The 26,366-nt window shown below is 45.6% G+C and overlaps 1 protein-coding gene across 1 annotated transcript in view; it reads left to right on the top strand.

Moving 5' to 3' along the window:
- CDYL2 (chromodomain Y like 2) overlaps window positions 1-19,987 on the top strand; it is a gene marked incomplete at its 5' end in the record, with an annotated part of 52,202 nt that extends 32,215 nt beyond the window's left edge. The window contains 5 exons of the mRNA XM_084256835.1: window positions 550-767; window positions 8,081-8,253; window positions 13,952-14,162; window positions 17,162-17,305; window positions 19,805-19,987. Of these exons, the coding sequence (XP_084112961.1) occupies window positions 550-767; window positions 8,081-8,253; window positions 13,952-14,162; window positions 17,162-17,305; window positions 19,805-19,963 (905 nt within the window). The 3' untranslated portion in view covers window positions 19,964-19,987. The remainder of the gene's footprint in view (window positions 1-549; window positions 768-8,080; window positions 8,254-13,951; window positions 14,163-17,161; window positions 17,306-19,804) is intronic.
- Between the last annotated feature and the right edge of the window lie 6,379 nt (window positions 19,988-26,366).

Below are 26,366 nucleotides of genomic sequence, written 5' to 3'. Positions count from 1 at the left end.
GATTTCTATACTTTTGCCTTTTCTAGAATGTTATATAATAGGAATAGGCCATGTGGAGCCAGTTCAGCCTGCCTTCTTTCACCTGTCAGTGTGCATTTAAGGGTCATGTCTCTTTGTGATTTGATGACTAATTTCATTTTATTGCTGAATAATATTCCATTGAGTGAATGCACCACAGTTTATCTATTCATTCATTAAAGGATATATGATTGCTCCCAGTTTATGCTGATGATGACTAGAGCTGCTGTTTGTTTTGTGGCCATTAGTTTCCAAAGCCGGAGTTCCCTTTGTTGGGGGAGTCTGAGCAGAAGCTGGCTCCCAGGCAATGTGTGGGAGAGGGGAGTCATGGATTGCCCAGGGCCCCACAGAGAGCCCCCCTGTCCTCCCTATGGAGATGTAGCAGTTAACCTCTGGGCTCTTCAGCACCCTGGATTAGAGGGTTCTTGGGCGTCCCAGCCACAGGCCAGTCTGAATGAAGGTGGGAACTTCTGTGATCCCACTTGTGTTCGATTTTTCCGGTGTCTGTTTCTTACTGTCTGTTTTTGGAAGGCTCTGCTCTGACCAATGGAGGATTAAACCTGCACAGTCCTGTGAAGAGGAAGCTGGAGGCCGACAAGGACTACGTCTTTGACAAGAGGCTCAGGTACAGCGTCCGCCAGAACGAGAGCAACTGTCGGTTCCGGGACATTGTCGTGCGGAAGGAAGAGGGGTTCACACACATCCTGCTCTCCAGTCAGACCTCGGATAATAACGCGCTGACCCCCGAGGTGAGAGGAACAGGACCAGAGGGCCAGGTTGGGCTGGGGATGGCCTCCCCTTCAGAACTAGGGTGCACTGGCTTTGTGTCTGCTCCAGCAGGGATCTGATGAAAATTGCCAACAGTGACCACAGGATTACATGGGTTACGCCATTTATTCTTTATGACCAGGTAACAATGTTGTCCCATTTTACAGATGAGACCCCAGTAAATGGGGGTCATTCAGTCAATTGAATTCCAAACATCGTGCCTTGGACTTTTCCAGCTAAACACATTGTAGTAGCTTTCCTGCCTACCTGTGACCATGCAGGTGTTTTTTCAAGTGTTTCTTTTACAAACTTTTTCCCTTTGTAAAGAAGCAGCTCTCCTGCCCACCTGTGATTATGCAGGTGCCTCTCTTTTTCTTTCTTCTTTTCCTAAAATCCTGTCCTTTATGAAATGTAAAAAAAAACAAAAACAAAAACAAACCACTATTGTAATCAACCTATCCCATTTCTTTGCTTTGGATGACTTGATATTCACTAAACTCACTGACAGTTTTGCTTATTGAGATATAATTCAGATACCATAAATGCTGCACTTAAAAAGCGAACACATTTCAGTGGTTGTTAGTATATTCACAAGGTACACAAATATCACCACTCTCTAATTCCAGAACATTTCCATCTCCCCCAAAGGAAACCCTGTATCCATCAGTAGCCATTCCTGTTCCTCCTGCCCCATGTCCCAGGCAACTGCTCATCCTCTTCCCATCCCTGTAGATTTGCCTGTTTGGGACATTTTCCAGGAATGGGATTGTGCAATATGTGCACTCTTCTTGACTAGGCGTGTTTTCAGTTTTGTTGCATGTTTTCATGTTTTATCCATGTTGTACCATGTGTCTGCACTGTCTTCCCTGCTTTATGTGGATATGCCACATTTTGTCTCCTCATTTTTCAGTTGAGGGACATTTGGGCTGGTTCCACTTTGGGCTGTTAGGAATGATATTGCTACGGACATTTGTGTACATATTTTCTTGTGAACATATGTTTCCAGTCTTCTTGGATATATTCCTGCTGGTGCATCATATGGTAACTCTGTATTTGACTTTTTGAGGCCCTGCCAAATTCCTTTCCACAGCAGCTGCACCGTTTTACATTCACTTCAGCAGTGTAGGAGGGTTCCAATTTCTTTGCATCCTCGCCAACACTTGTTATTGTCTGTCTTTTTTATTTTAGTCATCTTAGTGGGTATGAGATTGCATCCCATTCTGGCTTTGATTTGAGTTTTCTGAATAAGCAGTGATTTTCTTAATAAGTATAGCAGCTTTTTGTGTGCTTATTGGTCATTTGTCTATCTTCTTTGGAAAAAATATCTAGTCAAAGTCTTTGCCAATTCTTTAAATCATTTTTCTTCTGCGTCTTCGATCTTTATCAGATACATGATTTGAAAATACTTTCTGCCGTTCTGTGGGTTGTCTCTTTAGATTCTCAATGGTGTCCTTTTGGTGTACAGTCTTAAAAATTTTAATGGAGTCTGATTTATCTTTTTTCTTTTCACTTAAGTTTTTAGTGCTAATCATACTTATGTCTTTGATAAATAGAATAGGGAAAACAGTGAATGCTTCATGCATTGAGTAGACAACATCACTCAAAATATAGGGTATGTAGTGTAGGGCAATGAAGAGGTTCTTGATGGGTGTAAATGTGGGGAAACTCTCATCCAAGCAGGCTTCTCCAACTCTATCCACCTGGGACAGGGCAGCAGAGTGGTCAATGACAAAAAAGATGACAGAGCCTGCTCACAGAAGCTCTCATGGTTTGTATTTCCTATTTATCCCGTTTCATCCCACCAGTAGCCTTCTGCTATAGGATTATTATGATCCTCATCTTACAGATGAGAAAACTTAGGCTTAGAGAATTAATAGGGTCACATAGCTTAACCAAATGATTTACCATATGATTTACCTTTTAGGGGATTGTGGGTGTGAGAGTCAGACTTCTAGCAGAACCTCCTCAGGGTTCTCTGCTGTGTAGACTTCTGTTGGATTCAGAGAATTCATAGCCTGTGCTTTACCCCAAAGACTACTCATCACGTGTTCAGATACCTGGAAATCTTGTTATTTTAAGCTCCTTATGAAATATCTGCAGAAGAACCAATTCTTGTTGGATTTTTTTTTCCACTTCACTACTTTTTAAAAGCATGCTTTAAGAAGGCACAGCCTTTTCCTCTGATAAATTGAATGAATGTGAAGTCCCCCAGTTCATTCTGCCTCTGGAGCAGTTTCCTATGTTTGCTGCAGCCTCCTTATCACAGAAACTGTGTCAGGTTCAACTGATCGAGACAGGGCTTGGTTGATGAGGGCTTCCTTTCCTAATTGGTGTTTGTCAGTAACAGATCAGGAGGAAAATGGGGAATACTATTAATCTGGTGTTTTCAGCTGTCTCATCAACCAAAGTGGATTGACTTTATGGATAAACCTGCTAACTGGGTAGACAAACTCCTACAAAATTCTGTGAAATAAAAAGGCAGAGTTAGAGGAGTAATATAGATTTTGGAATCTAGTAGACCTGAGTCTGTATCCTCCACCAATTTACCACTCTGTTACCTTGTCATTTATAGAAATTCTACATCTTTGTGGTTAGAGATGATAACTGCAAAGAGGCTTGCAGATTTCCTGGCACATAGGAAGTATTTCATAGTTGTTCCTGTGATTGTTGAGATGAAACAGAAGATGGTATGCTTATTGGTGGAGGAACTTGCTTATTGGTGGAGGAACTGCAAGGTACCATCTTCACGGTCACCAATGGATTTTGTTTTCCAATGGTTTACCTGACATTGGTTGGATTGACCTTATGGACAGAAATTCATACTTTACAGGGTATGTTAACTAGATTCTGATGCTAGCAGATCTTTTTCCTAAAGATCTCAGCTCAGCCATCACTGCCATATTTCTCCTATTCAGAGTATAATGAAGAATCAGGACAATAATGAGAATGCCCCTTCAGGAAAGAGCCAGAAAAATAGATTGCTGAAGGTCTTGGTGATGAAAAACTCATCTACCCCCTCATTAGGAAAAGATCCCAAGCTCTCACTCAAATCCTGGTTTTCTGCATTTCTTCCTGCCTTAGCAGACAACCCCACCACCACCCCCAGGAGCATACTGGACATGTGGGAGTCACACCTAACTCTCCTGCTGACTGGTCCCCTTAATCACACGATTCCCCAAGGCCTATTCACTTGAATTTTTAAATGGCTCTCTCATATGTTTCCTTCTCCCTATTTTCATTGTAACCATTATAGTCAAGCTGCTGATGTATTTTTTCTGTACTATCTTAATAACCTTCTAACCATTCTGCCCACTTTCACATTTCCTACCCTGCAATACCTTCTCCACAAAGCAGACAGAGAGGCTGCTGGAAATGCAAATCATATCAAGTCATCCCTTACACACACACACACACACACACACACACACATTCACACTCTCACACTCACATACACTTCAAACATCTCAAATATCTTATTGACTCCTGATCCACCTGGTTAGGAATCAGAACCTTTAATGTGTCTGCCAGTCCAGTGCATTCTAGCCCTGGCCACCTCTGCAGCCTCATTTCCTATTATGCATCCCCTCTTCTCCTCTCTTCCCACATGCCAGTCACCCTGGCTCTCCATCATCTCACACCTGCCCCTTTATACATGCCTGTCTTTTGGCTAAAACAGCCTCCCCCTCCTCTTTGCTTAGGTGACCCTTTTTCCTAAAGATCTCATCTCAGCCATCCCTTCCACTTCCTCTCCCCCTCCAGGTCAGAGCTGTCACATAAGCTTTCTTCCTTGCTGGTGCTGACCACCATTGTTAGTGTTCAGTAAGCGCTCACATAATGTTATCAGTAAATTCTTGGAAATTGAAATTTTAAGTGAAATAAAAATAAAGGAAATCAGGTTCTCAAATAACATTGTTTTGTTCATCATGGGACAGGATCTTCTTTTTCTCATCAGCATTAAAATGAAACAACATTGAACAAAACTATGTTATTTGAAGGCATGTATCTGAACGTATCTTTATGTGGTATTTGTTAAGTGTCTGATGTCACGCATTAGACTACAGATAACTTGGGGAAGTAAATACTGGGGCATTTGCTCAAATCAAGAAACCTGTCTTAAGCTATACCAGGTGCAAAGTTCTGAACTAGGTGTTAGGAGGGATTTTAGCCATTTTAGCTACAAGAGATGTTATACTATTTTAGCTCTTAAGAGATTGTATTTGTTACCTATTGCTATCTAACAAACTGCAGTCAATATACCACCCTCACATCACAAACATTTATTATCTCACGTTGTCTGTATGTCAGGGATCTGGGCTTGGTGTAGCTAGGTGGTTCTGGGTCTCTCACACACCTGGATTAAAGTTATTAGCAGAGTCTGCAGCCTCATCTGAAGGCTCAGTAGGGCAGGATCCATTTCCAAGCTCACCCAAGTGACTGTTGGAAGGATTTAGTTTCTCACTGGCCAGAGATCTGTTTCTTGCCCATGCGGTAACTCCACATGGGCTTTGGAGTAGCTGCTCCATGGGGCAACTCATGAGATGATAGCTTGCGTCCCCCAGACTGGAAGTCCAAGGAATGAGAGGAAGCAAAAGAGGAGGGCCAAGACATGCTGTAGTCTTTCTGTACCCTAACCTTGTCTTCAGAGGGTGTTTTCATATTCTCTTGGTTAGGAGTGCATCGGGAGCTCAGTCTATGGCACAGGGAGGGGATTACATGGGGCTTGCAGACCAGGGGAGGAGACCACAGAGGACCATCTTAGTTAGATGTTTTCTCTCACAGGATTTTAAATCAGGTCATTGGCAGGATTAGGAAAGGATGCCACATTCTACAAGGGAGTTTGACTGAAGTATTATACAGGGATTGAGCCTACTTGGGGTGTGGAAGAAGGAAGAGTTTACATTTAGTCAGGGATATTTAGGAAAGCTTTCATGAAGGTGGTTGCAGATTATTTAGTTCAGCAAGTAAAGATGAAAAGTTGACAGGGACCCTGATCTACTCCCCCAGTTTTAGTGGATTTGGTTTCAAACTCATGGAAGGTCAGAAGTTGGAGTTGCAAGCAGTGAGGAGTGAACTTTCTCTAGCAGACACCAAGAGCAGGAGCAAGTGGCAAGGAAATAAATCTCAAGAACAGATTTAGGACTTCAAAGCACATAGTAGTCTGAGACCATTTGTAATAGAGGTGTCCCCAGGAGCCTCTGAGGAGACTGCTCTGTTACAGGCTAACAAGAGACCCTGAGAGGTGGGTGTGCATTTCATTCTGTTTAAGAAGGTAAAGGAGTGTGTAATAATTTTGGAACATTTTCCTTTTAACAAAATAGTGAAATTAAAATATCTGGGGTCCTTCAAGAAGGTGGAACCCCAGCCATCAATCCAAACTGGGCTATCAAAATGAAAAAGGCAAGGGAATGGTATAGTAACTAGATAACATGATTTTCTTTAAAAATAAAAATGTAGTTTGTATCTTGGTTGTAGGAATAAAGCACACATTTACTTTTCATGGAATTCATAAAAGGAGGTGGCTACTTTGTTTGGCTTTTGTTTTCACTAATTGACAAGTAAGTGTGACCTCAGAGGCCAGTCTCGTGTATAGAACTGCAGCTCATGTCTCGACAGCAGGATTTTCTTTTATTTGCCTCTTGGAAAAATAGAGTTCATATATAGGTGAGAGTGTGTCTATTTTTGGAGGCAGATGGATTAAAGGACCCACAAGGCAGTGGCCTGTTGGCTTTTCTGATGTTAGAAATGAGTATCTGTGGCTTATACCCTACTCAAGTGCAAAGTGCTTCTCTTGTCCTTCTCGCCGAGCACAGGCTGGGAGATTCTTGATTCAGAGTGACATCTAGTCCTACTTTTTCCATGAAAATGCATTCATTTGTTAAGATCCTCCTACAGTGTGGAGTAGTGGGGAGAGAAAGGATCTTGGGGTTAAATTTGCATTGTGGTCCTCCCTCTTACTGTCCTTTTAGTCAACTTGCTTCACTTTTCTGAGTCTTCCAAGGCTAGGATACCATTTCTTCCCTTTACCAGGTTTTTGTTTGGAATAAATGTTATGTGCAAACTGCTGATGCAATCCATGGTACCTCTAAGTGCTTTATAGATGGGAGATTCTTTTAAAAGTATAAATTAAAAAGCAATACTCTCATAATGTTTCCTCACTGTACCCTTTAATTATACTCAATGCAAAATTAAGTATGATCTTTTAGAAACCCATTCATGTGTTGCCTCCCTGTTGCCCTACTCCCCCAAGCAAATGCATCCCTGTTTCCTATTACCATGAACTTCCTGCAGTTATTTTTCTCTTTCCCTGACTTCTGTTGGTTTGAGTGATTGTGCTTCCTTTATAATATGCTCACCATGCATTGTAATTCCTGTGTTTCTAAGAAGTTATCCTTCAGCTGTGTACACATAGCAACATTTACATGTAATCATTTCCTTCCTTGACATGCTCTAACTAGTCATTCCCACCTCTTGTCATATATAATATTATTACTTGGGACTATAGTTCTAAGTTGTGCCAATACCACCTTCAATCAGTGTTATGATATTTATATTCAATTCTTATGTTGGTTTCTTTGCTGGCTTTGTTGTTCTGTGCATGTGCTTTTTCTTTCTGAATATATTTTTCTTCTTTTTGAAATGCATCCTTTTCTAGTTTTTCCAGTGAGGGTCAAGAGTGGTACACATTCACTTACCAAAAAATGTTTAATTTTTACCTTTGCTTTTGAATGATAGTTTAGCTGGTTACAAAACTTGTGTTTGATGGTTATTTTCTTTGGTACCTTCATCATTTTATGGGTCTGATGCCAAAGCCCACTTTCAAGTGCCACCAACCAGCATTCAAGGTTCTTAGTTGAATTTAGGATGAGCAAGGGCATAATTAAACCAGACCTTCTGGAGATAGCTTATAAAGCTATGAACCTGGGTTGTGCATAGGAGGAGTTTACCCCCATACTTTTTAAAAAAAGCTAATCTAGCAAATGCTGGAAGATTTGGAAAGATTTTCTAGGGATCAAACAACTCCATCCCAGACTTCCAAGTCTGCAGCCAATGACCCTAATACCACCTGACTAGCTGTCTTTGGCTGCTTCAGGAATGGTGCAGGGTAGTGGTTGGAGTTGGTATTTCATTGCTTGGTCTGGATTTGGCTTATATTCGGGGGAGGATCCCTGCATAGAACATATTTACCCACCTCTACACTCACAGGAAAGGCATTCAGCAGGAGTGAGGAAGTCTGAGAGCCCTGGGCTTATTGGATAGAAACTTAACACCCCTGTCCCTCTTTCTCTCCCTGCAGATCATGAAGGAGGTCCGGCGAGCACTCTGCAATGCAGCCACAGATGACAGCAAGCTGCTGCTTCTCAGCGCAGTGGGCAGCGTGTTCTGCAGTGGCCTGGATTACTCCTACCTAATTGGCCGCCTGTCTAGTGACCGGCGAAAGGAGAGCACCCGGATCGCTGAAGCCATCAGGTGAGGTCTGCTGTCCAGTCACTGTGGGACTTGCCTAGTGTCATCACATTGACATAGCTATATAGTCTGCTCAGTTAGATATGAATTTCAAACAGCCAAGAAATTTTTTGCATAAATATATCACATGCAATATTTGAGCTATACTTATGCTAAAAATATTTGTTGTTTATGTAAAATTTTAATTTTAATTGGGCATCCTGTATTTTTTTGCTAAAGATTAGGAATGCCTTTGCTTCCTAGGTTAGGTCTCCTTTGATCAAAAGGAGATTTTATTTTTTTATATTAATATCAGCATCTGGTATTTCCTGTGTTTTATCCATATACTCCCATCCTTTGCCTGCTGGTGAAATCTTTGCTTTTCTGGGTGTTCCTGCAACCTGGAGCTGGGTGTTCCTGCAGCCTGGTTAAACCTGGGGAGGAAGAGGGCAGATTCCTTGTATAGTTGTGTATTTGTAGACCTTGGGTGGTAGGGAATATTTTTCCATCTCTTGGTGCCTTTGGGGCAAAAGTTGGGATTCTGGGGGAAACATCTGAGCCAAGATACCACTGTCTCTTTTGGGACACTGAAGGGTAGTTATTTCCCTATTCTTCATAGATTCACCAAAAGTAAGTGAATCTGATTTCCATTAAGGGCCTTTTAGCTGCCTTCACATCTCCCTTGTTCTGCACCTGGGAAGGCACGTGCTCACTGCATGTGTCAGGCTAGGGTCACAATTCAGTGTCCTGCCTCCTGAGAAGCACTCACTCTGAGAACCTGCCTGGTAGAGAAGGAGATGCATGGGACAGACTGGTACTAAAAATACCATGAGCTATAGGAAAGCTGCATTAAGGACTAAGGGTGGGACTGGGGGTGCAGAATTGGCTTCTGCATAGCACAAGGAACCCTAACCTGGAGGATATGCTGAATGCATTAGCCCACCTCTGGAGAAGTGAGTCCAGTGGAACTTTAAGACAGTTACGTCTCATCGGGAAGGTGAACTTCTCTTAGGCAGAGCAGAGGGCAAGCTGGCAGAGAGAACTCTTTCTGATTCTTTGAAGGGATTGGAAGTTCCTACTTCATGAGCTGGGCAGGAACACAGGGAAAGGGAATGGGAATTTCCTCTGTATCACAAGTTCTCAGCCACCTCAGCACAAAGTGTCCCAGGAAGCTTTTCTGAAACCCATCAGCTTGGCAGCACCCCTGGAAGCACCAAATTAGTTAGCTTGAGGTGGGGCTGCTCTCCTTTGAATGTTCTCTCGGTGGTTCTAATATGCAGCCACGGTTGAGAACTCCTAAGTGGTTTCTGTACCATTGATTGTGCGGAAAATGTTTGGACAGCAGAAAGATCCAAATTATTTTTGTGCAAGAGAGAAAAGGTGATGATTAGAGAAGAAGGTGAAGGGGAAGGTGATACAGGGACTAGGAGGGTAAGGCATTTCAGGGGAGGCAGCATGGAAGGGCAGACCACATTCCACGGGGTCAGAAATGACTGCACTTGCTCCTTACCACCAACTCCTATTGGGAGTCTTGACTCTATCTGCCTCAAGGGCTCTCTTTGGAGCACAAGCTCCAGGGGTAGGAGACCTGATGTAGTAGAGAAAACTCTCCCAGAGAGTATTCTATGCATTTCCATTGAAGCACCGTGAGTGAAAGGCACTATGGATATGCGAGTCTGGGCCACATTGAAGTTCTGTCCCCACTTCTACAGATTATTTCCAGCATGATAACATATCCCCGGTCTGAGAAGCATTCATGAAAGAACTATGTTCAGAATCTAGCGTAACTGAAGCATGTTTTGGCTGCAGAACCATATAACCTCCTGACATACTAAGTTCCTTTGGGGCATGCTCTGGGCTGTGCTGGCTTCCAGGGCCCAGGCATACCTCTTGACCACAGCACCCTCTTCTTGTTTGCTAGAGTGTGCACACATGGGCCCTTGCATCAAGTTTCTGTGGTGCAGTGAGCTAGCAGATGCCAGAAAACTGCCAGCCATGCAACCTTAGGCATGTTGTAATCCGTTGAAGCCTGTTAGCTCATCTGGAAAATGGGAACCATAAAGTGATGGCCTGGCCTCTTCGGTGGGTTGTCAGGACAAAGATTAATCAGATAACCCACGTGAATTCCTTGGACCATTCCCGGCACCTACTAGACACTGAGAGTAGATGTAAAGCATCATTTGTGCTGTTACTTACCTACTATTACTCTTAATAAAACCTGGGTCTGATGAGGAGTGGGCCCCTGGAACACCTCTGGAGTCCCAGGATGACTGTCACTACATGTATCTGCACTCATAGGCCGCAAAACAGATGACGTGGCTCTGAGCTTTGGCAGTGGGACAACTGCCCTCCATGACTCTGGTTAAAGAGAATGGATAACTGGGTCATAAAAGAAATGCAGTTGATCCAGGTGAAATCTAAATAGCCCCTGGTACAGAATTTTGCTTATGAACCTCCTGTCAGCCAGAAGAGTGACTTCCAGAGTCATGAGAATTGACTGGAAGTCATGTCTGCCTTCCACAGAAGCAATGCGAATGGTCATGAGCACAGTTCATCAGAGTCTTTCCGTGTGTGCTGGGGCCCTGTGTGCCCAGTTCCATTTAATTCTTACACGGCCCTCAGGGGAGGCAGACTTGATGTCCCCATTTTAAAAGGAGGAAAAGGGCACTCCAGAGCCTAGGTACTTTGTCCAAGATCTCAGCACTAGGTAGAGGCAGAGTTGAGTCTTGACCCCAAGTCTCTCATACCCTGAAATGCCTGCTCCTTGTGCCACTCCTGCACAGCCCAGCAGCGTGGTGGGCAGGAGCTGCAGGGCTGAAGTTGAGTGGGGGGAGCATCGAGGGCCAGGTCAGTATGGCGGCCTTTGACTCTGGGAAGATCCACACACAATCTCCCCAGCACAGCCCTCCACCCTAGGACTCAAGATCAGATATCCGAGCAGCAGAGTTTGAAATGCAATATCCTGTTTGTTGTCTGGAGTCTGCATCCACTGGGCCCCTGTGATAGAGATCTGCTGCTTGAGGTGAGAGAAAATGATGGGGAGGGATGTCTCCGCATCACATTTTACATCCAGGAAATGAAGTGGCCAGGCTGACTGAAGCAGCAGGGGCTGGGAGTGGAGGGTCGGACTTGTGCACACTTGTTCCTTTAGCCCTCCTGGGCGTCCCTGAGGCCCCAGCACAGAACTCAGGTTGGAAACTTCAGAGTGCAAGGCTCTAGAAGGATGTCAGGGCTGAAGTCAATGCCTGTAGGACTGTGTACACAGTTGGTAGAGCAGAGTGAACAGGAGCATGAGCGAGGTCCACTCCAGGAGGTGTCCTGATAGAGATGGACCATTTTTATTAAAAATGCTTGACAGGCCAGATGATGCATTTGCAGATGTTATGGAGGGAATTCTGTACTCTGTGGAAGATTTAGTTCAGTGGCTTTGATAATCCTTCCCAGCTCTGAGATCTAAGATCCTGAAATTGTATGAGGATGTTTGGGAATGAAATGTCTGTTAAAAATCATCCAAACTCTGTGGTTCCAAGGATGTTGCAAAAAATCCCCACTTCCCCTGCAGACTCTAAATTGCATTTGCTGAGAAGCTTTCACAAAACCCAGTAACTAATGCCATGAGGTTTGGAAGACAGAAAATGGGCCACTGGAAAACCAGGAATCAGAGTATCGTGGTGCCAGAAGTCCCCAAAGGGGGTCAGCCACAGCAGGGTAAGCAGTGGCAGAGATAATCCCATCATCTACTTTAAGGCATCAGGAAAGGTGATACCTTAAACCTAGAGTCAAAGGAGTACTTTCATGATGAACTTAAGTCATAAGATAACCCTTTCCCATGTAGATCATCAAGTAGTCTTTTCACAGTTGATTTTAATCCCAACATATCAACTATGGTACTTGCTTATTGTGGTAAGAGTTCAAGGGGAAGGTTATCAATTGAGAAAGGAGAAATCAGCTCAACATTAGTATTAGTTGTATTAGCTGCTGTAACAAATATACCCCAAAGATAGATAATGGCTTGATTATCATAGAAATCTTCTCACATATGTGAACCTAAAACAGATGCTATTGATCAGCCTATGCCTGTCTTCCAAGTGGTGATTCAGGAACCCATACTTCTCCCATCTTGTGGCTCAACAAATGTCTTCCAAGATTGTCTGACTCAACAGCATGAAGAGGCAAGGTGGATTTCAGCTGACAGGTTTCCAGGCACCAGGCCCAGAAATGGGACATAAAGTTTCCACTCCCATTCCATCAGCCAGCACTTGGTCGCTTGGCCAGAGCTGATACAGGGAGGCTGGGAAATGTGTTCTAGCAATAGACCCAGAAAGAAGAGGGGAGGGAAAACAGGTCTGGAATATGCCTACTGATCCTTGCCACAGGCCTGCTGTCTTTGCCTTTGTTCTGGGAGACTCCATTATACATCCATAGCTATTTATTGTGTGCCAATTCCAATACACAGGGAGACCAAGCAGGACACAAGGCAGACCTTTGGGTTTCCTTAAGGAGCTGAAGGGGGAGGAGACTATAAAACAAGTAAGCAAGAAAATTGCAAGCCAGTAATTGCAAATTGTGATAATTATGTTTTCCAAGACCTCTCAGGAGGCCCATGGGGCCTGTGCACAGTGGGGGGTGGGGTTGGTGGTAAGAGAAATATGAGATAAGCCTGGAGAGGTAAGCATAGCAAGGTCATGGTCAGAAATTTTGATTTTATTCTTGTGACTTCTTGGTACCTTTGAATCTTCCATCTGAGAATAATGAAGAACTCAGGCTTTAGTGTATGTCTTGGATCTTTCCTCCATGTCCAGATGGATGTTAAGATTTTATAGATCTTGTATAGCAACTAGGGAAGAGGCAGAAATGCTTTTATGGCAAAGGGGATAGAGGTTATTGTGGATGACTCTGCTTAATAGGTCAAGATATAAGCTATAACCCTGCTCAATGCAGAAAAGCAGGAGACAAAACATTGTCTGATCTCATAGCCATTATCCAGATGCCTCCTGCCTCCAGGAAAGAGCCAGCATCCTTCCACAATTTTGGTCAAAACCACTTTAACACATTGGTCCTCATCAGTGTTACCCACCCAAACTAGGTCTGGTATCCCTTCAGGTAATTCAAAACAGATAATCCAAGGATTGAAAAAGAAATCTTAAATGTCTTCAACCCCAGCCTATTCCAACTATCTGAAGCTTGAATTCTTCTACACCCTCACCCAACGTGATTATCAAGCCAAATTATAATACCTCCAATAGTGCACAATCTTTAGTTCCAGAAGCCCCACACCCCACCTTCAACCAGTGCTGTCAGAACAATCCTCTCCTTGAGTTCAAATGTGCCTCTCTGGCAACCCTCCTTTTGGTTCTTTATCTAGTTCTGATTCAGGTGATCTTCATTAGGATATCTGTAATATAAGTCATTGTCTGAACCATGGCTTTTGCGAGTGAAAGGAGATGGTAACCGGGTGCAGTACTGGACAGTGGGCATGGCCTGGGACATCCCTCTGAAGATCAGTCTTCAACCACTGAGCATGCCAAGCCTGTGTCTACAGCTCAGTGGCCTGGTGTCTTGGAAGAGGAGATCCTTACCTGGCACCCAATCCCCCCATCCCCGACGACCTGCAGTTGCTCCACAGACCTGGAGGGAAGTTGTTTCAGTAGTTTCCAGAATGTCAAATGGGTCTTGGCGAACTGTGGTCACCTATTAAAGAGGGTCTTCTCTCTCCTCCCAGGGACTTTGTGAAGGCCTTTATCCAGTTTAAGAAGCCCATTGTGGTGGCCATCAATGGGCCCGCCCTGGGCCTGGGCGCCTCCATCCTGCCCCTCTGCGACATCGTGTGGGCCAGTGAGAAGGCCTGGTTTCAGACCCCCTATGCCACCATCCGCCTCACTCCCGCCGGCTGCTCCTCATACACCTTCCCCCAGATTCTGGGTGTCGCGCTGGTAAGCCACCTCATTTCTCCTGTGTGTGTGGATAGAGGTATTCATCTAGTGTGAAAGAAAACACACCATCATTCTGTTGCAAGGGACACCTGACCTCCAGCTCGTTGAAGGTCTGTGATCAGCCCTTCCGTTGTGTGCTTGCTCTGCTCTGACAGATGCCCCTGGAAACCCTTCCACACCCTCTCCATCTGATGTCTCCAGCACCTCACTGTCCGGTGTGTCCTTGACCATCCAGTTTTTGATGGGTCTTCTGGATTGAGTTTGAGCTTCTCCTCTAAGAAGTTCTCATAACCCATCCATTCTTGTTCCTTTTCCTCTTTCATCTGTGGCCTTCACATACACATCCCAGAAATTCCAAAACTTACCAGGTAACTCCTAGGTAACCCTTAGGTAGTCCCCAGGAGACTCTCAGGTAACCTCTAGGTAACCTCCAGGTGACTCCCAGGTAATCCTCATACCTTGTGAGCTCAGTTCAGGCACATCCTGTTTTGCTAATCCAGTATACTGAGTTCACTGCCTTTTCTGCTCTGGAGATTCTCTGTCTCCCTGCCCAGACTGAGGTCCTAGGGTAAAACCCTTGGGGGCTTAGAGTGCCTATGCACAGGGTCCCTCTGAGGTCCTGAGATTCTGCACAGGCCACCTGGTCCTTTAGACACCCCCTGCTGCCCCTTTGCCATTCCCATTCTTACAGTGTGGCCACCGATTTGCATCACACCCCACAGCCACTTGGACTTCAGACTGCAAAGATTGAGTGAGCTATCCCAGGAGGTTCCTGAGCTGTCAATGAGCACCTACTATGTGCAGACATTGTGTCAGACAGATGCTTTCTGCATGATGATCTCCTTCCCTCATCCCAACATCTGCAATTATAGTTGTTTTCTCACCATTTTATAGGTGGAGAAACTAAGGTTGAGAGTGTTGAGTTGTTCTAGAGCAGCTACTGCTCTCCTCAGCCCATGCCCATCAGGGAGCGCTCTCAGCAAGCCCCGGCATCATCTCCTGGCACAGAAATGGAGATGAATAGCACACAGGCTCTGTCCTTGACAGTCTGTCTCTTGGGATGCCTCCCCACTCCTTTGTAATCTCTTTGAATCCTCACACTTGCCTGAATAACTTGAGGCTTAGAGAGACAAAGAGATTTGTGGGTTAACAGGGCAAAGCAGAAGGCAGCGCAAGTTGTCTGACCCTACAGTCTGGGTTTTTCTCAAGAGTCTGAGCTTACTGGTCCTGTGACCCTTTGCTTTCCTTCCTGGGGCAGGGAGTGGTAAGAAACTGCACATACAGCCACACTGCTGTACACCTGATAGAGCTCAGGAGGCTGGGCATTTGAGAAGCCTCTTGGCAGGGTGAGTGAGTCTGGAAGGGTGAGCACTCCCATGCTATCCTGCTGTCTGGGCTTGCAGCTCCTTGATGATAACCTGAAAGAGCAGCCAGATATTGAGACCACCATCAGCCCTAAACCCACCACATCGCCTGGTCTACACAGCAGGACCGGCAGGCAGGACAGACAAGTGCGTTTGGATTCAGGCAGTCTGGGCATATTAGGCCCTGGTTTCTCTGGTGGCAGAGCATTTCAGAACCAGGAGGCAAACACGTTTCCTTTGGACCTCAGCTATGGGTCACTCCGGTTGCTACCTATCTTTGTGGTTACAAAATGCTAAGTTGTTTGGTCCTATCTCTTCTTCCCTTTAATTTCAATCATGTCTGAAACTCCAAGAATGCTGCTGATTGAGGCAGATGCTTGCCAACAGCGTTCTGTGTGGCTCCTACCAAGCTCCTTTCTTCCGGTTCCTCTTCCTGAGACAGAGGTGTTTCTAAATAAGTATAATGACATATATTTGTCTTCAGACCTCTCACCAAATGCGTTATTCATGACCTAATCAATCTCTCCACACCAGCATGAAAGCCTGTCCTTTCGGTCATCATGACCCACGCATGACAAGCAGAACAAAGGGGAAATGCATGCAGAGATCCAAGCGTGACTCAGTAGAGGGACAGGAAAGGAAGCACAGGGGAGTGGATGGGTGGCAGGTCGGTGGGGGGGGAATGTGTCTGTCAGTGAAGGAGATGGGGGTCCCTCCTGACGAACATGAGGACCCTGTCTCATGGTGTGACCAATCAACCCTAGTCACCAGTGTGAGGTTCCCTTGCTAGTAAGTTCTGGTGGGTTTCTGCACCCCAACTCTGCTTAGGGCTTTATCTACGTCACCCGTCCCAGATCATGCGTGATAGCTGCCAACTTCAGAGTCAAAGGAAACTCTTTGGGGAGTGGGGTGCTGAGGAAACTGAGACAGGCAGAGGAGCTTTCCACCCTCTTGACAGAGCTTCTGGGAGATACAGGCCTCTCCATATTGGAATCATGCTGCTGCTTACTCAGGGTCTCTTTAGTTGCCAGTATAACTGGCTGAAGGCAGATAAGGAACTTAATGGTTCCAGTAACTGGCAGGTCTAGGAGTGGAGCTCTGTGGGGAGGGAGTCCTAGCAGGTCTGGGCTGTTGTCCCTCCTTCCTCCATGCACCTGCCTGACCACAGAGCAGGGGCCCCGCAGTGGTTGTAGCCTGCAACTGGACAGGGAGGAAGATACCATCCTCTTCACCCCAATCTAGATGGGAACCTCAGAGAGCTGTGATATCCTGGTCAGATCCTCATCCACCCTGCCCCATCATTCTGTCCTAGCTCTTGGCACTGAAGTGCACCCAGCCTGAGGTATGTACCCGCTCCTGTGGGTCCTTAGCCAGGTGTTGGGGGGTGAGGAGTGGGGGCAGGATATTGGGCATCCCTAGTCCCAGTAGGGTCACTCCTTACAATAGGGACTCTACTTCTTTGGAGCCTGTGATGAGAACTTTGGACCCTTGTCTCAGAAAGATACATGTGGACACAAACAATTACCTCTGGTTAAGAATTCTGCCTCTGAGAGCTGGGACAGTTGCAGGCACCCGCCCAGGCCTTCCCAGCAGATACAGAAGGCACCCGCTCTCAGCCTGCCTTTGCTTTTTCAGGCCAATGAGATGCTGTTCTGCGGGCGGAAGCTTACAGCACAGGAGGCATGCAGCCGAGGCCTCGTGTCCCAGGTCTTTTGGCCAACCACGTTCAGCCAGGAGGTCATGCTGCGGGTCAAGGAGATGGCGTCATGCAGTGCCGTGGTGAGTTCCTAGCCATCGCGTGCTTGTCCTCACAGTAGACCCACTTCACAGACAAGGGCCACAGGGCCTACAGGGGCTCATTGACTTGCCACAGGTCCTGGATTTTAACAAGTGCCTCATCTGAGTGTTGAGAGCTGCAGTTCAGAGGAGACAGTCTGCATGATTAGAAATTCCCCATCGTCTCATAGGAGAGATTTAGATAGAGGGTGTTGCCTTAAAAGAAAGTCCTAAACGTGCACAGACACACACACACACACAAAACACCCAGACATTTCAAAGAAACTGGAAGCCAAGGCTGGTGCTACACCAGCCTAGTTCAAGAGAAGTAGCACCCCAACCCCACCATCTTGTGTTTCACCTTCTCCTGCCCACCAAGTGCTCAGAGCATTTAAACATTACTGGTTGACTCTGGAGACACATTGGAAAATAGATAAATAAAAAACACCTCCTCAGAGGCGCCAGTTTTTAATTAAATGTCGATTTTGTCTGATAAAATCACTCTGAGCACAGTATGGAAATATCCTGTTGAAAGGTGGAGAAAAGGCCCAAGAGCCCCAGGGTTGTTGATGAGATGAGAAAGGCACTTTAAGAGACTCAGACCTGGGACTTGCTGTGCTTCAGAGTTATTAGCAAGGTGCTGGGCTGGATTTAGGACCCAAGATACACCATTATTTCTCCCCTTACCCTGCACCCCCCACCCAGCTGTCATGCGGATTTGCCTCATTAGCTGCTGTGTGTAAGTTGTGCTCCCTGGAAGCATAACAATTGTGATGATGATGGTGGTGATGATGATGATTTGGGGATGATGGTGGAGGGGGATAATGATGGGGGTGAAGATGATGATGATGCTGGGGATGATGATGCTGGGGATGATGATGCTGGGGATGATGGAGATGACATTGATAATGTTGATGGTGGGGTGGTGATGATGATGGTCATGGGGTGCCATGGGGTGTGGTCTCAGCATTGTTGATGAACACTCATCAGCGGCCAAGTACTTTGCTCATCCACATCCTGATCATTCTGACCACATCCTGATCACCAGCTCTCTTGGTTTTGGCTCTGAAAATTACCTGACTAAGGAAACCTTGGCCATTGGGAATATTTGGTGACCATAGGCTTAGCTCAAGAGAGGCCGGTGAGAATATTAAGCAGAGGAAACAGCGAGTGAGGGCACAGGGCTGAAACCCAGTGGGGGGTTTATGCTCATTGTTGCATTTGAGGGACTGAAGGGAGTGTAGGAGGCAGGCCTTTAGGCTCTACTTTGGTTACTTGGTGATAGAGAATCTCAGGTGACAGTAGCTGCTGAAGAGTATTGCAGGGAAATCTCTGCTATAGAGATATGAATCCAGGGGCTTTGGGGTGATTTGCTGGAGACAGTCATCTCCCTCCCCCATGGCCCCCTCCCAGCTTCTGGCAGATGGTGTTCTTAGGACATTCCGAGAGGAAGTTGACACTCTGCCAGCCAGTGCTCACCACCCTGCCCAAGCTGAGGAATAGGTCATAGTCCCCTCTGGCCTGCTTAGGCCGACAAGCTTTTATCTAGCCTTTTCTGTTTCCAAGTGCTTGGAGACAGCAAAAGCCAACGAAGGCTAGTGGAAAGGTCCAGAGGCCTCACTTTCCTGCAGGGCCTCTGCCAAGGGAGGCAGCCACACACCTGTCAGAATCAGCAGAAGGTTTGCAGGCCACATCCACCAGGCACTGCAACACTACTTCATTGAGCTTGTGGTCCATCATCTATAGAGATTAAAAACAGCGCCTCTCTGCAGAATTTTCATGATGGGCAAATGGAAGAATGCAGGAAACGAACACAGAGGCTGTAGAGTTAATGTGGCATTGTCGGTGTTATTACTGTGATTAGCACGATTATTATTACTTATTGCTATGGTTATTGTTGCTATTACCATTATTAGTACTACATTACTATTGCTACTAGTCCTACTTCTGTGAGATGATAGCATGACTATGCCCTTACCCTTACAACTCATTCCTGTGATTATTGCAATTGTCATTGATCATTGGTTCAGTAAGTGCTACTGTTATTTCTACTGCTCTTCATGAACGGGGGGCTGGATGGGTGGGGAGGAGTTCTGTGGATCCTTTGACAACCATTAGTTTATCTCATCATCTTTCCACCTCAGCCACCCTTGAGTTAGGTGTCATTATTCCTGGGCCACAGATAATGAAACTGAAACACAGGTTGATACTAAAAAGCAGGATTTCCCAAACTTTTTTAGGACACCCAGAGTAATCAATACTGTCACCCTGGGGGTAAAAAACAAGGCTTTGTGGTGGGGGTCACGGGCCCCACCCAGCCATCTCAGGACAGAGGTGGCAACCTGTTGGCACACCTGGAGTCTGTTCCTGCACCCCATGGTGCTGGCCTTGACTGCAGGAGGCGGCCTCCTCTTTCTTTTGGTGTCTCGGATGCCAGGTGAGCTCTTCCCAAGCGAGTGGCATCCCTGGCATCTGCTCACAAGGGTCTGCTTTTCCCTCCAGGTGTTAGAGGAGTCGAAATGCCTGGTACGGAGCTTCCTGAAGTCGGTGCTGGAAGATGTGAATGAGAAGGAATGCCTGATGCTGAAGCAGCTGTGGAGCTCCTCCAAAGGCCTGGACTCCCTGTTCAGCTACCTGCAGGACAAAATTTATGAAGTCTGAGGGCTCTGGCCCACTTGCCGCAGCTCTCAAGGGCATCTGACTCCAGCTTTGCCCCGTGTTTTGGAAATCGGAGCAGAGTGTGTGCCCGGCCAAGGAGTTTGTCAAGGCGTCTCTTAAAACCTAGGGTTGTGTCCATTTTCTCGTGTCCTTTGCTTGTTCCTCATTGGTTTGGTTTTGTGTCGCAGATGGGAAACGCAGCATACTTGGCCTCCCCTGTGCCCCCACCCCAACTGGCTCCAGAGCTACCGAGGGCTATGTCTTTCTTCCCAGGCCTCTGCCAGGGACTGTTGTCCTGTCCCTACTTGCTGAAATGCACCATCCTGGTCCCGGGCGGGGACAAGCCGTTCCCTGCCTTCCTGACTCAGGCTGTGTCTACACAGTGCCTCTGACTTGGCTCTCTCCGGTTACATGCAGATCTGGTGATAGGGGATGATGCATCTTAGGGAATTTCCAGACCAATGAACAAAATGATCACGCAGAGCAGCCTCAGTCTCCTCTCTGATGCAGACCTGTGTGACTCTTAGGGTTTGGTCTCAAAACCTAATTGAGTGATTTATAAACCCAGATATTGTACCTTTAGGAATGTTTTGTTAAATATATATTTTTAAAACAATGTAAGTGGAAATTCTGATAATTTATGTGCATTATATGTAAAGCTAGTTTTGCAAAAACATGAACTACTAGGACAATGTTTTTTCTTTAATCAGACTTATTTAATTTATTTATTTTTGTTTATATATTACGATAATCTGTCACTGACACAGATGTTATTTTCATACTGCCCCGGACCAAATCCCAAACCAGGTTCCTGTCGTTTGGTGCATTCTAGCAATGAACAGGTAGAAATAAGATGCAGAGAGACGGAAATGGGAGGATTTCAGTAGATAAAAGGAACGGCTCTGTACCAGGTCCTCTGCATGGAAAACAGTTTTCAGCTGGCACAACATCAGTTCTTTGGGCTCGTGCTTAAGGGAAATCTTGGGAGAGTTTTCTCTTCACTCTGCTGCCTTTCAGGAGACAAAGTGCCCTCCAGGCTGAGTGGTGCTGGCACAAACCCGGGCCCTCGCTGTGTGGTGTCGGGAGGAGGTGGGGAATAGGCCTTGCCTGCGGATTGACTACATGGGCCCCAGGGTGCCACATTTTTCTTTGGGACAACTGCTGACCTTGGATTTCAGAGTCCATTCTCTTCCATGTGCAGTGAGGTCTGGATAGGGCTGCCCTGAGCTGTCAGTAGGTCTGAATTTTTTTACCTCCAGAAGCCCAGGTGATCTATTCTCCTGGTAGTTTCACATAAGGGAGCAGTAACCGGGGTTCATGTCTCCTGCTTTAAGGCCGCAGGGCTACCCGGGGACCCCAGGGCTGAATAGACAACATCAGGTCATAGTCCTTGGCTCAGGGAGGGGTTGAGTTTGATTTTGCTTGGTGAGGAGAAAAATGAGAGATTAGAGCAGAGAAATGAGCATGCTCGGGGTTATAGTCATATACTCAAGAAAGTTAGGTTCTCATGTGCATTCTCAGGCCCCTCTTCTATTCCTCCATGTTGCCACCTGCCTCCCTTGACCCTTCCTTGGAGAGAGTTGAGTAGAGCAGTTAAGAGTTAGACACAGCTGGGGAGATGAGGGGGGCTGAGAAGGAGAAGGTCATTGCCACAGTTGTCTCTCCTCTGGTCTGTCTTCTCTAGGCCAGGCAGGTGAGAAGATTCATGGTGTGAGCTTTGAACAGGTTGTGTGCCTACTTTAGAGCTACATGTCCTTTACACAGAAGATCTGAAGTTTCTCTGGACTGTTGATCCCAAGACAGCCTAGTTCCCTCTCAGGAAAGCCTCTTTCTTTTTTGAGTTTCCCCATGACTTTACAAAGGTCAGGGAGGAGAGGAAACCTCTCCCCTGCTTCTTTCTTCATCCTGTGCTGGTTTGGCCATGGGGAGCCAGCAGGGGACAGCACATGTCCTGAACCCAGCCAGAGGAAGATGGAATGGATGTCCTGTGTGCCCCTCCCTCATCCATGTGGGGTCCTGTGGACCACCAGGCATTACTTGCAGGGGAACATCCAAAAGCCTGTGGTCAAATCCCCAGCGGGGTTTTGTCTCTTCCTTTGAGAAAGCATGTGTGCTCCCAGGGCCCCTGGAGAAACCTCATCTTGTATGTCCCGGCAGGTGATCTCTTTGCCATTGCTAATCCCTCCACAGAAAGAGCCCCCTGCTTTGTCTTCCTTCTGAAGCAGCTAAATTGACGGAAGGAGGGTCAGTTTTTTCTTGCTGGAGATGGAAGAGATACTTCAGAATCCCTTTTGGTCGGTGTCTATATCTGTTCCCGGCTGAAGGAGCCTGAAAGCTTTTATTTAACCTTGGAAGTAACATCCGATCCAGTCTTGTAAACGACTGCCTGACGGCGAAGTCAGGAAGGTGAAACCCTCCATGAGGTGAGGTGCTTGGGGATACAGGTCCTGAGTATGACAGAAGGTGGTTTAAAGGACACATTTTTGTTTGTTTGTTTGTTTCTGTGTTGTGTTGTCTGCGTACAGTCACCTCAAGAAATTGCTCAAAAGTTGGTGAAATGTGTTTGCTAACAGGGTAGACCAAACTACTGAATTCTTTGCTTTCTGGATGGTTGTTTTGATAACATGTAGATGAGATCCAGGTAACTCCCTCTCTTCCCCCACCCCGCCCTGCACCCTGCATTGCCCCCTTCCTACCCCTGTCTGTCACGTCCAGGGCTGGGGCAAGACTATGGGGGATTGTTCCTGGTCTTGCCAACCCCATCCCAGAATGGCCTTTGGGGTCAAAAGGACAGCTGTGTATCCTCTTTCGCCATGGAAACTTCTAGGCAGTCCACTCCGTGTCGACTGTGAGCCATGCGTGGAAGTCTCTTTTCCTCTCTGCTCCGGCCCCTGGCATCTTGTCCCGGAACCACTCGAGGACTGTTCGCCGAGCATCACTAAGGTGGCCAGACCACCCCCCCTCTGCATTTGGAAGCCACAAACTGATGCTGAGGTACTCACACACCCCTCTGGCTTTGGAATAATGTTTGTGGGTAAAAACTATCAAATATTAGCCTCTAAGAATGAAATTGGATAACTGTGAGAAGATAGTAGAGAATTGATTTGAACTATCATTCTTGTTTGGTATAGAGGAAACTAGGAGAGATTCTCTCTGAAGCATGAAAATAGGTTTTTCCCACATGAAGTTGAGGGTAAGAACGGGAAAAATAACCATCACAATAGACTTTGATCAATGCAGCTGTATCTTTGAATATCCACATTTAAAAACAGCCTTGACTGAAGACTGAATTGCATTTCCCATTATTAACTGTTGGTTTAAAAAATTTTGCAAACTTTTTTTTAATTTGGAATTTAGTCACATTCATGAAATTTTCCAATCTAGTTTCTGTGGAAATTTTTGTAACAAAGAGAAACAAATAGAATCATATTCAAATCTTCCTAAGTGAACATTTAAAATGCAGAATTGCTTCTCTTCTGTGTTTCTGTATTCAGATACTTAGATCTGTTGTATATATTAGTTTAGACACACTCACTAATATACACAGTATTTAAGACTCTAAATGAGATTTCTTAAGTATTTTATTTTCTTCTCTGTAAATGGTTTTGTATAATCTTTAAAAATCTACACTTTGCCTTTGTAGATATTTAAGGGAAACCATTTGGGGGTTGTCTTGCATGTATATTTTTGTTGTAGATAAGTGTTGCTTAGTTATTTCTGCAAATTTTGGTTGAAATGCTTACAGACTTTAATACAGTATATATTTTCAGAATATAAACTTTTATATTTCTGTGATAAGTTAGGATATGCGTTTTAGGCAATCTTTTCCATCAATATCACTTGTTCTTTCAGAAAATAGCATACTGGTTTGGTGCCAATGTTGTCCCCCTACCCACCTCCCCGTTCGAATCTAATGCTCTTATATTGTGAAAGAGCAGGTTAATTTATTTTTTCTCAAAGTAATTGAGGTTGACGTATAATTTGAAAATGTATTGAATTTGTGAATAAGCCTTACCATTAGGATCAGTAAATTTCCCAGCCCTCACAACTACATATGTAGTTAAGATCTCCCCATACATTCTCACTGTGTGGCAGTTGATGGAGTTTGTGAGCAGAGCCTTAAGCTTGTTGCAAAGAAAAAATACAAACAAAAAAATAAGGGTAATACGGGTTGTTTCTTCCAAACAACAGGAGCCACGTCAATGGGCTGAAAGGGTTTGGTTGAGCCGATGGCAGCAGGGGCCAGACAGGCACCTTGGTGAATGTCCTTGGCCATACGAGTGGGTCAAGGACAGGTTTTCCTAGCCACCCTTGTGGCATAGACATAGTTTAGCATGGTCATGGGGAAGGATGCTGGTTCATCTTTTATTCTGAACACATGGCACTTCCTGCTCTGACCTTGGCAGTTGACCTTCCTGAGTTCCTGGTGGATAACCTGGAACACAGTCTGGCTGAGGTCAGCACTCCTTGAGAGAGGTTAACAAAGTTTACACATGAGTCTTACTGTATAGACAATCCGAAGGCGATTTCAGTGGCAGCATCAGCATTCCCCTTTGTCTGGAGTGTCTGATCCATGAACTTTGGGTGTTATGCCCTGCTCAACCTGAGCTTAGCAGGCAGGGCCACATGAGACACTGAACAGAGACACATCAGCTTGTGGACAGCATGTCCACCATATCTGCCCAATCAAATCAACCAGAATTTGGAGCTACGTATTTTTTGACAGTTATGATTCCTTTCAAACTTGGCACGCTTCCATAGTTACCAACTGACTCTCCTTCCCAAGGCTTGAAAGATGACCTTGAGAACAGGGCAGTAGGCTGGCTAACGTCTAATAAGTTGCTTGGCTCATCTCTAGCAAGAGGTGTTCATAAAGTCAACGTACCTACCATTAGCCTGGAGATTTGCCTCAAATTTGTTTACAGAAAATGGAAAGTCTGGTTTCAGCTTCAGCTCTGGCATCCCTGTAGGCTGACCAATCCCTCGTTGGCTGGGTGGTCATGAAGGTGGACCTCACAAAGGGGACTCTAGGATGTTCAGAGGATGTAGAGTTTTCCATTTAGTGTTTGATTTGTCCCTGTGCCATATGTCTCAGCTTGAAGTCATTCACTGATGTCCGTGTTGATAGGATTGTGAAAATATATTGCCTTTCATAAAACCAAGGACCAAAGAATTCCATTTTCAACAAAGCACGAGTTTCATAGATGGTGGCACATCTGGAGAGAGGTGTGTATGCATGCTCCCAGGCACTGAGAAGTTGCTCGATTCCACAGCCTCGCCCTCCTCCCTGGCTGGCCATACAGATGGATTTGTTGTCCCCTTGAAGGCTCCGAAAGATGAGTTTCTCTGAAACTTGCTTTCTCAGGCGAGGTGGGTGTTTCTGCTGTGTAGTCTCAGCCTATAACCATATCATAAAAAGTGGAGATCTGGCATTCTTCCAGCTTTTCTGAGCAGTGTAGACCGCTCCATCTGAAGAGGAACCCTCAGTGCAAGTTCTTCAGATGTATCTACACTGAGCAGCGAGATCCTGCAGTTGCCAAATTTCCATGTGCTTTTTGTTCTACATCGACCCATTCCAATCGCTGTTTGGCATGAGAAGAATTTCCTTCCATCCCCACACCAGGTGATGCTCCATTCCCATTCATGATGACATCATTCATCCATGGACTGCTTGCGAGGTCATTGATGCTAAACAAGTGGTATTCTACTGGTAAGGCTTATTACCAAACTTCTGATAATGAAGCAGGCTACCAAAAACTTACCCAGCCCACCTAGGAGTGTTGGGATTTGATCGTGGACATAGCACACACACCAAAATCCAAGGAGACCTTTGCAAATTAGGCTACTTGTTTTCTTTTGGCAGGTTATCATGGGAGAGTCTTTAACTAGTTCTGAGTCTTTGTAAGTATGAGTACTTCATAGAATTATAAAGCAGGTACAGCTGACCCTTTCTCACCACGCTGTAAATATTTCTGAGACTGGGTGCAGTACTGAGGGATTATAATCTTCTGACTTATCAAATGCTGACTGTCTAGAGCAAATCGTACACTCTCTTTGTGAATGGTCCTGTAACGTGTGTGAACACATTTCTGGGTGCCTTAGAAGTTGTATTTTTCATGTGTGCTAATATGCAGTATTTATACATTGTGAGAGGCTGCTTTGAATAAAAAGGTTGAAACTTTGTCTGCATTCGCTTGTGTTCCCCCTTTCACAGCCTGTATGTAAATCTCACAAATAGGTTCTGTGGTCTCTGAACAGAGAAGTTTTTGGGGCCTGTAGGGATTTGATGCTTCTGGTGCTTCTGGGTAGTGGACGGGTTCCTGGGAAACATAGGTACCGCCACTCATGGATGTGAGGTTTGAGGCTTAAGTTATCAGAGAGTCGTGGTGGGGGACTCTGGTAGTTT

The sequence above is a fragment of the Talpa europaea genome (genome assembly GCF_964194135.1).
Source record: "Talpa europaea genome assembly, chromosome: 16".
Taxonomy (NCBI): Eukaryota; Metazoa; Chordata; class Mammalia; order Eulipotyphla; family Talpidae; genus Talpa; species Talpa europaea.
The sequence above is the reverse complement of the archived record's forward strand: the minus strand, read 5'-3'. Positions and strand labels throughout refer to the sequence as shown.